Genomic DNA, 11127 nt, shown 5'->3' with positions numbered 1-11127 from the left:
CTGTGAACAGGTGTGAGCCGGGGAGGATTCTGGGGTATGGAGTCCAGAGCTGGTGACTGGTGGTGACAGAGACTCCCTGACAGTAAGATTTTTAAAATGTTTTTGAAAAATTATTTGATGAGTTGTTTTTAAGGCTGAGAAAAAAATGTAAAAACAGTAAAAAAAAAAAAAAAAAGAAGAAAAAAAAAGAACAACATTTATTTGAAATAGAAATCATTTAAGTCTTTAGGGTCACTTTGATCAAGTAAATGCCTCCGTGCTGAATAAAAGTACAAATTTCTTACTGACCCTAAACTTTTGAACAGTATTGTACATGTCTGCAAACACTATTCATAGACGTCCTCTTTTGGAATTTCTAAGGCCACAAAGTCAATTCTATTTCAAGTCAAGCAAATACTAACAAAAACAGAGAAGCACGACATGTTATGAAAAGCGATCACAAAGTCTCCAGAGACCACATTCCATTGTCACGATAATTACACCTTAGCACAAGTGACTCGGGGAGACTTTGAGCAGCAGGAGCAATGAAAAGAGTGATAGTGTGAGGAGGAGGAGGAGGAGGAGCAGAGGGGCTCCTACAAAGTGTGGGGTCTTCTGAAACAAAGCTATGTGTGAAAACAGGGGGAGGGGAAGGCGAATGTCAGCACAGACACACAGCTCAGACAGAGATGAGGGGATAATGGGTCTGACCTCAGACAAAGGGGAAACATTAGCCTCTATATGCCACCCAGGAATGGCAGACAACAGGAGCCTTCCAGAAACAAAAGGAGAAATGGTGTAACATCGAACAATCAACACCTTCCCTGATCATTTAAATACACAGGACAACATTTGCTAAGAAAGTCACTGTTATGTCCTGAAATGAGGAAAATGAGAAGACCTCTCTGTTTAGAGAGGTGATTGTTAGATGAGGGGAGAGTCGTAACATAATCTCTCCTCAAATGCAGCTATAACAGACGCAACCAAACTCTCCACCCAGAAAAGAAAAGAAAAGAAAAAGCACCACAGCTTGAATTCAAATAAGCCGATTGTTCGTGGGTCCGGTGTGAGAGTGTTGCCCAGCCCTCTGAAGGAAAGAGAAGCTGATTGTCCCATGGCTCTCTAGTGTGTGTGTTACTCAGACTGCAGGGGGGAAGGTGGGGGCACAAAGGCCCTCTGTCTCAGGGAAGGAGTGGGTTTACCTGCACCGGCTCTGATTTCACAACACCGCCTGCTCCTACTGCTGCAGCTGGCCTGCCGAGTGACACTGGGCCAGATACAGTGTCTTTTCAGTGTTGCAGTGCAATGTGGAGATCATAAGAGATGGACCATAAACCTGTGTGACTGGTGCTCATGTTCTAATGGTTTTTGAAATCGCATGTCATGGAGTGTGAGGTTTAAGATCATGTTTGTTGTTAAAGTGTTGGTAGACAGGCCCTCTGTAGAGTAATTCACTAACATTTTATTTAGTCATAAATTAAATTCACCCCCAAAAAATGGGCCGAAAATGTACTCATCCTCAAGATGAGTTTGTTTCTTCACTTGGAACAGATTTGGAGAAATTTAGCATTACATCACTTGCTCACCAATGGATCCTCTGCAGTGAATGGGTGCCATCAGAATGAGAGTCCAAACAGATGGTCTGTTAAAATGTTTTGAACCTCAAACCATTGCTTCTGGCTAAAATACTCTCTATCCATAATATTGCTTTCTCCAGTGACAAAGTCTTGTCTGAAACATGAGAGAAATATGCACAGACCAAGCACTGTTAACAAGCAAAAACAGACCAAACAAATAAGTTGGTGGATTTTGATGTGAGAGCACAACAGGGTATGGACTTTTTCACAGAAGGAAATGTTTTTATAGATTATTGTGATGTTGTTGTTTGGACTCATTCTGACGGCACCCATTCACTGCAGAGAATCAATTGGTGAGCAAGTGATGTAATGTTAAATTTGTTCCCATTAACTATTCAATTAATGTACAGTTACATTTACAGTTGTTCTGTGAATTTTCATGGGCAAAATCCAGTCATTTCAATTAGAATCTTTGCAATCTGGAATTTTATGCAAGGGGGCAAGGGATTTCCCCCAGCAGATTTTGCAAAAGGACCAGCAGAAAGCTACTTGGTTTGAAAGTGACTTCTGTTTAAACAGTGTTTCAAATATCGCTACAGGACTGACAATAGACAATGGAGCTTTCTGCCAGCTAATTTTCTCCAAAATGTTGCTAATGTGACCACACCTTTACACTAGACCTAAATGGACATGTTATGATTTGCTGGATCTTATCATTCCCATTCAATAGATCATTGAGGGCATCAAGTTCTGCATACAGAGTTCTTTTATTTTTTTAACTAAACGCCACGTGTAAATGCCATGGGACTAATCTCTCTGGAGCTGCAGGAAAATTAATTCATGACAGCACCAACTCCTGGCCCTTAGACTGTTCAGTTGTAGTCCACTGCTAAGTTTGCGCTTAGGTCTTGACCAAAATGCCAGTTTTTTTTTCATGACACTCCATCTTGTGTTTTTAAATGCATTCTATCTGAATGGCCCATGTGCTTTATGTCTATAATTATAAAAAAAGAATAAACTAAGGCTGCTTCCGAAATCACATACTCCAAGTATGTACTTCTTTTGAATAAGTAATTATTTTGCAACTGTTTAAAATAAAGTATGTTCTATATAGAATGCATGTAGGTGGTATTTAATCTGGACATACTGCATTCATCTTTATGTCACCGTTATGTTACCTACAATGTCAAAACTCCTCTCCTGTGACCTCATTCAGAGACTTTTCACATTTGCCTCTTATATAGTAGATAAGCATATGATTTTGGATGCAGCCAAACTACTAACCAGCGAAACCTCAACACTTTCACATTTTTAGCATGGGCAATGCAGCAACAAGAAAAATTGTTTTTTTACACACATTTTTACACATCAATAGATCTTTTCACATCTGTCCTTTAAGAAATACAGATTGTCAGTCTTGTAAGTCAGCATAACGCTGATCCATTTCATGTCATGCCCACTAGAAAACCACTGCTACTACAGTGCTGATATAGAAATACACCAATTTACCCTATTCAGAGAAAATCATCCTGCATTCAAACTAAAATCATTGAAACAGTTTACACTGTTACAAGAAATTCAAGAAAGTCTGTGACCAGAGGAATATTTGTTTATTAAACCCATTGCTTGTTTTTCCTCATAAAAAGTGCATGCATAATCCCTCCGGATCAAACAAATGTTGCCACCTACTGGGGAAAAAAATGGCACTGCAAAATTCCCAAAACCCCTGTAAATTCAAAACAATTGGGGAAAATTCCAAATTTAACTGGATGAAATGTTAAAATGACGCACTTTTATTTCTTTTCTTTTACCAGGACAACCATAGAGTACATCCAGAATAGAAAAATAATATGCACTTGGCTGCCTTGGGCTAATTTTTATCAGGTTTGGCTCTTTTCCACTCAGCAGAAACCACCCACTGTAATCATTCTCATCTTTAGTGGGCCAACAACAGGAAAAACTTCAAGAAAAAAGAGAAAAGATTTCACTGCCTTCCAAACAATTCCAGCAAAACAAACTACTGAAACACACAGCATCCGACTCACACATTACAATCACTCTGATATGAAGTACCCAGGCAGGACTCTGAACGGACATGACCTCAGTCAGATCAAGCCTGTGCATCTTTAACAGGGTAAATGCCTTGGTTTTGTTTGAAATGGCCCCATTCACACAAAGCTACCCTGGTAGGATTACACAGAGATCACAGAACAAAACATCAAGATCAAATCAAATTAAAAAAAATAAGTCTGCGAGAATATTACTCAGGAATCAAGCTGATATGCATGCGCTAATTTAGATGCATGCTCAGATGTGACCAAAACAAACCAGAGACATAGAACAAAATGTTTTTTGATCACTGTTTGTCATGGAACAATGAAAGATATCAGAAAGCAGCTTCACATAGTTCCTAATAAAATCCTAATTGCTGTTTCTAACATTTGATTTAAACATAAATAACACTTTTATTGCTAAATAAACTCTGCGAATAAGTCACGTACTGGCACAAGTCATGTATTATTTCAACAATGAAATATGCTGATATAGCAACACAAGCTAAAATTACTAGCAACTTCTGAAAATAAAAAAAGGCCAAAAAAGCTTAAATGGATTAACAACCAAAACGTTTACTCCAATCAAACAAATTATTTTAACTCGAACTTAAGTGTAATAATTTGATTCTGAAGAATTATTTTCAAATATAGAATTATGAGGAAAAGAGAGTCATTAAAACTTTGTACACAGAAACCCCCCAAAAAGATCCAAATAAAATTTGCTTTAGAATCGTGTTAGTTTTAAGCTTATTTACATATTTGAAGGGAGACTAGATGTGGATGAGCTGGACGTTCACTCATCTGAGCCATTAGAGTGAGTTTTTTGGTCACCGTCATCTGAAGGGTCACCCTGCATTAAAAACAAGACACTTATTATTTAAACCATATTCTACAGTTTCATGAGTCCTGGTCACACAGTGATGAAACAAATAAAGGTTCATACGTGTGATAAAACGCCCTGTAGCTCCTTCATGATGGTGTTGAGGCTGGACACTGTGCCGTGGAGCTGTTGTTCATAGCTGCCTTTCTGCTGGTCTGAGGCTCTCAGTTTGTTCTCGGTCTCTCTGAGATTGTTCTTCACCTCCTCCAGCTCCCTCTGAAGGCTGCGGGTTGCTGCTTCTAGCTCGGCTATCTGCTTTGAGCCCTCCTCTACAAAACAGAAAGGTTTGATTGGCAATTTAATTGTATTGAGGGTAGAAAAATATATGCTGATGAATTGTAAAAGTACACATTTTTGATATTGACTTTAAGTCAAGAACAGTGAGCTGAATCAACAAAATTACTGAAATTCGAATTCAAATATACAATGAAAATAATACAAATGAGGTTGGTACCCATTTTAATGTCCTGCTGCATGAGATTCTGCTCGATTTCATCTCGGGTTTTCTCACTCTTCTCCAGCTTCTGCATCATGCTTCCCACATCCACCATGGCTCCCTTGTAGACGATTAGGCTAGACGACTCGCCGCTGTCCTCTGATTCCCATTTGATCTTCAGACTGGGCAGCAAGCTTTGGTTACCTGTCAAGCACACAGAGCGATTCAGTCCACTTTAACGTCATGGACTGTACTCTAGTCTTACGAATAAGCCTCTCAGTTCCAGCCATCACTCTCTTTGCACACCTAAAAGGTTGTCTTTCAGAGCATCAGAGGTCAACGTGGGGCTAGGCTCGTCATTAGGTCTGTCCGTCAGCTTTCGATAATGGCAAGACTCTCTAACCAATGGTTTGTTTAACAATTTCTTCACCTGAAAAAAAAACAAGATATGTTAGTCTGTTAGAAATATGCTATATAGCTTGCAAATAAGAAATTACAGTTAACACATTGTGTCCTGATCAAGCAAGATGCAACTAAAAGGTCAAGCAACAAACATCATTGCTTATATTTTCTCATATTTATTATTATTATTATTGACCAATTAAATATATTTTTTAAATTTAATAAAGAAAATAATACATATATAATAACAATAATACATATAATTACAGATTTTAGTATTAAAATAATAGCAAATAAATAATAAATAATATCATCATCACAAAAATTATTTTTAACAAATAAAATTATTATTAAGTAGTATAATTGTTACATCCAAAATAATAATAATAATTAGTAGTAGTTGTTGCTGACTTTGAACATTAATATCATCATCATCATTACCCCAGTAATAATAAACACATTCATAATTATTATTATTAATTTTATTAGTAACTAATATAATTGCTATTTTATCAAATTCGTACAACTTTAAATGTATTATTAAATATGAATATATATATACTGTATATATTCACAACTTTAAATGTTTTAAGTAATATTAACATTAAATCAGATAATAAATTAAAATATATAATTATAATGATTATAATTATAGTATATAATAGTTAAACTGAATTTAAAAAAAACAATGAGAAAAAATTTTTTTTTCCTAATACAGGTGCATCTCAAATTAGAATGTCGTGGAAAAGTTCATTTCAGTAATTCAACTCAAATTGTGAAACTCGTGTATTAAATAAATTCAATGCACACAGACTGAAGTAGTTTAAGTCTTTGGTTCTTTTAATTGTGATGATTTTGGCTCACATTTAACAAAAACCCACCAATTCACTATCTCAACAAATTAGAAAGTATTCTAATTTGTTGAGATAGTGAATTGGTGGGTTTTTGTTAAATGTGAGCCAAAATCATCACAATTAAAAGAACCAAAGACTTAAACTACTTCAGTCTGTGTGCATTGAATTTATTTAATACACGAGTTTCACAATTTGAGTTGAATTACTGAAATAAATGAATTTTCCACGACATTTTAATTTATTGAGATGCACCTGTATATTAGCATCATAATGAGTAAATTTTTTTTCTAAAAAAAAAAAAAACTAACACTAGCTTCTCTATTCGTTTTGCATTCCATCTATTTCTTTTCTTTTTATTTATAATACAATTAACAAAAGCAAAAAAAGGCCTCTAACACTAGCTTGCTCTATTCTTTTTCTATTCTATTTGTGCTCTTTTTATTTATTATATAATTAAAAAACCCTTGCTACATGTACTGCGTTAAGCTAACTGAGACTTGTTATAGCACTTGCACATCATTGCTCTTTTGTTGATTTTGACTGCTTCTATTGTCCTCATTTGTAAGTCCCTTTTGATAAAAGCGTCTGCTACATGACTAAATGTAAATTCATGGTACTTAAAGCCTCCTTAAACCTTCCCAAGTAACAACTAAACTAGGGATGCACCGATATGAAAATTTTGGCCGATACCGATAACCGATTATTCTTTATTTTTGAAAGCCGATAACCGATATGTTGGCCGATACAAATCACAATCCTTTTAATGCAGACATAAAACAAAGAATCAATCCAAACACGGTCCCCGCACTTTCTGACCAATCAGTGTGATTTTTTCCAGTTGTTCATGATGCCAAATAAACATTTTCATGAAAAAAAAAAAAAAACAAGTTTTAAACCAGGTGTAGCTACAATCACTGATCAATATTTGATATGGAAATGTCCATGACTTTTTAAGTTTTAATAATTTCCATGACTCTTCCAGGACACAGGTTTTAAAATGTCCTGACTAGTGCTGTCAAAATTAGCGTGTTAATGCCGGCGATTCATTTTTTCAGTTTAACGCGTTAAAATATTTAACGCAGTTAATGCAGGGGCAGGGCTAGGGTTGGCCACCCCCCTCACAACTGCTGATTCTGTCTCAGTTTTCCTGACAAAAATATGTAAGTCATTTAAGAACATGTCTTTGAAATGCAGTAGTTTTCCAAACTGTCTCCCTCATCTAACACACCCGATTCAACTCGTCAGCTCATTATTGAGATTTTCAGACCTGAAGTAGGTCAGAAAATGTAAAGAGTTAATGAGAAAATACGATGCATGTCAGATCCGCGTCACGTTCAGCAGCGGCGGCTCTTAAAGTAATAACAGTCAAAAACCTAATAACCCAGCTCCTGTGATGTCTGTTAATCAAAGAACAAAAGAAAAAAAAGAGGAAATCAATAACTTTTGTAGCTTTAAGGATTCATCTACAGTATATTTAATTTAATTTAATTTAATTTTAATTTATTTAATTTTGATAGCTCTCAATTATACTGTAATGTTGAATGGCTATAGTCAACGAGTAAATATTAGGGTAAAAAAACAATTTCCTAGAGACATCAGTAGTATTGGAATCCGTGATACTGACCTTCAGTCATAAAAGTGATGCACAAATTATTATACAAATATAAAAAATATACTGTCTTTATACTGTTTCTACATTGAGGATTGAATGTGAAATTGCAATGAAAAAATGATGATAAAAATTTTAAAGTGAGGTGGAATTAATTTCAGAAAAAAATGGGTGATTAATTCGTTAATTTATTTTAACCGATTGACAGCACTAGTCCTGATATTTCCAGGTTTTTCATTGTCGTAGAAACTCTATTTCCCCCACCTTCCTCTTCTCATCCTCCTCTCTCATTCTCTTTGTGGCCGGCTCTCCATTTTCTTCTTCCTTCTTCTTTACGTTCCTCCTTTCTGCCTCTTTTTTAGCTTTCTCTCTTTTATCTTTCCTCTCATCCTTGCTGGAAAGAGAAGCCATTGCTTTGTAGATCCTGTAGCCGAAGTCTCGTTGAAGCATCTCATTGAATAATTCAGCAAACAAAGACACCTGAAACAGACACCAAAAGACCAGTGTTATTTAGCATCTCTGGACAAATGCTATAGGTTTTATTTTTTTTAAAACCTAAATGCTATAGGTTTTATTTTTAGTTTCATTTTTGATTTAGTATTGATTTTTGTTTTTGTATTTAAAGCTACAGTCCGCAATTTTTATGTGTTCAAAACGTACAAAATTAACATAATAAGAGAGTACATCATGAATCCATTTTCCAAACCGTGTTTTTGGCTTGTCCTGAATCACTACGGTACACCTATACTGGTGGAACCGCTGCGGAGTAGCCCAGTACCTGCATGATTCGTCATAGGCATAAACGGAGAGAAGTAGCTTCAATGTTCAAAGACGCACGCAGTTCTGTTTATTAACCGCTAGAGCGCCAAACGTTACGGACTGCAGCTTTAATATTCTTCAAGGTAAAGGTTTAGTAATTTTGTGGGTTTGTTTTCTACTCCTTTTTATTTCAGTTTTATTTTTTCGTTATTATGAAAATGAGAAATACTGATATAGCAACTGTTTTTCTTTAATATTTTATTTAAAGTAACAAAAATATTTTGTGAATATTCCTGGAACGTCAAATCCCTCCTTTCACTGCAATAGGCAACCATTTACAAAAGAGTATCTGACACCAGAATATTGTAATTATATCAGGTGAAGTCAAGCAAAGTGTCCCAAAACGTAGTAGTTTATAGGTGAATTATTAAATTAAAAAATCTTTAATATGCAGAAACATGTTATTTGACCTCTCTGCAGTGATCCTCACCTCAAAGGAGTGCTCTTTATTATCCTCCAGTCTGTAGTCCAGCAACACACTCAAGGACATGATGCTGCAGGCAAATTTGCCATTCTTGGCAGCCCAGTTGGGATGGACAATAATGGTAGGCTCATCTGGCAGAACATAACGTTTCTCCCTGCGCTGGCGTTCCTGCTCCTCCTGCCGCTTTCGTTCCTCTTCCTGAAGGGAATATTTTTTCCACGTTTATATGCGATTGATCAGACAGGCTCTCTATAAGAGCAGGATTCTCTGATCTTCTCTCACCTCTCGGTCATCCTCCAGTCTGCAGGACTCATCCTCCTCCACATTAGGAGGTTCAGGCTTCTCCGGCTCCTTGGACTCCTCCACTTGCTCCTCCACCTTCAGCTGTTTGGTGAGGCGAGCGATCAGCTGAGACTTCAGCCCTTTAGAGCTCAGTGAACGGCTCTCCAACTCCTTACGCAAGTCATTGACCTGTGTGCAAATTCGTTTCATCAGCCCTTTGAACGCTCCATGTGTTGTTCTCCTACGCATTTCTATGGCTATTCCAGTTGATTAAAAGTGTTTAAAAAAAAAAAAAAAAAATTTTTTTTTATACAGATATGCCATGTACAACACTATGAAACTATGATTATACTTAACAGTGAAAAAATGTCCTAAACAGCTATTAATGGACAGATTGATGATGTAAACGCTGTTCTCCGAGCAAGGTTTCCTCTACACAAGCACAAAAATATTTTAAAGAGAATTTTTTTTACAAATTTGCAATGTTTAATGATTTTTCCAGTCCTGTAGAGGAGTATTTAAAAATTCTTGTTAAGATGTACCAAAAATTTCAAAACTAATATCAAATGGTTACTTTCTATCAAATACAATACCACTCAATTTTTTTATGTTTTTGATTTAAATTGTTTTCTTTTATGCTCACGAGGCTGCATTTATTGAAACAAATGACAGTAAAAACTGTGATATTGTGAAATATTATCACAATTAAAAAATGACTCTAGTTTTTAGTGTCACATGATCCTTCAGAAATCATTCCAATATGCTGATTTAATGCACAAAACTTATCAATGTCAAAAACGTGTCCATGTTTGGCAATAAATTATAATTTAATTCCAAAAATGACTAGTGAATGGTGGTGTATATTGTTCAAAGGGGTATATATTATTTTCCAAAAAATTTGCTTAACCATCAAGTGTCTATAAAAAAAAAGTGTCAAAAATAAAGTTTTGAGGGACTGTGACTAAACTAAAAACTATTGGTTATTTTAAAAAAAGGACAAGCTTTTCTATACCCAGGGGCGGACTTACCCATTAGGCAAAGGTAGGCGACCGCCTTGGGCCCCCAAAAGCCAAGGGCCCCCTAAAATGCTTTTCATATAGGATATGCGCATTAAGCGCGGACACGCGAACGTTTGCCGTTTACTGTGTTTATTACCACAACAACCGTCCGAGTCTGTGGCGCCTGCAGCTGTACGCACTGTGAGTACCATAAGCGCTCAGACTGATCTGAGATTTGCCCCGCAAACATTTCAGCAGTTATTATTGGCCTGTGTGTCCCGTATTTCTGTCGACTGAACCCATGCCGTTAACTATGAATTTATCAGTCTTTTGCATGCCAAAGTCAATTTCTGCATAGAAATATTATGCCAAAAAGAAGCAGAAAATCGTGCTATATGCACTTTCATGAGATCGGGTTAGCCTACAACAAGTAATTTGTTGGCTATTTTACAAATGGGAATACAACAAATTCATGACAATGTTTACATTCAAGCTACCTGTAAAATTTATAGTGAAAAGTACTTTAAAAGCGTCTGGAATGCAATAAAGTAATTTTAAAGCATTTGCAGCATTGATAAAAAATATAAATAATTAACATATCATAAAATTGCATTGCAGTAAATCCTTTCAATTTTAAGGTATTCAGAACAGAGCAACATAAAAATCAGAAAAAGCAGCTATACAATTATAGGACAAAGTTTTACATATATGCCATTATAATTAGTGTTTTATTTTTTAACTGTACGGAATTATAAAATAAAACGCAAATTATAATCGGGCCTTCCATCAATTATAGTGATGAAAAAATGACTC

The 11127-nt window shown here is 35.8% G+C and overlaps 1 protein-coding gene across 1 annotated transcript in view; it reads right to left on the bottom strand.

The window, feature by feature from the left end:
• Positions 1–3150: 3150 nt before the first annotated feature.
• Positions 3151–11127, bottom strand: part of LOC107582549 (cell division cycle and apoptosis regulator protein 1-like) — a 29462-nt gene continuing 21485 nt past the window's right edge. Inside the window, exons 17-23 of the mRNA XM_016268446.1 lie at positions 9317–9505; positions 9041–9232; positions 8035–8271; positions 5233–5356; positions 4945–5130; positions 4554–4759; positions 3151–4460 (exon numbers count right to left, since the gene is read on the bottom strand). Coding sequence (XP_016123932.1) covers positions 4404–4460; positions 4554–4759; positions 4945–5130; positions 5233–5356; positions 8035–8271; positions 9041–9232; positions 9317–9505 — 1191 coding nt within the window. The 3' untranslated portion in view covers positions 3151–4403. The remainder of the gene's footprint in view (positions 4461–4553; positions 4760–4944; positions 5131–5232; positions 5357–8034; positions 8272–9040; positions 9233–9316; positions 9506–11127) is intronic.

This window comes from Sinocyclocheilus grahami, unplaced genomic scaffold (genome assembly GCF_001515645.1).
Source record: "Sinocyclocheilus grahami isolate Dianchi unplaced genomic scaffold, SAMN03320097.WGS_v1.1 scaffold45.1, whole genome shotgun sequence".
NCBI lineage: Eukaryota > Metazoa > Chordata > Actinopteri > Cypriniformes > Cyprinidae > Sinocyclocheilus > Sinocyclocheilus grahami.
Note: the sequence above shows the minus strand (reverse complement) of the source record. Positions and strands in the feature narration are given on the sequence as shown.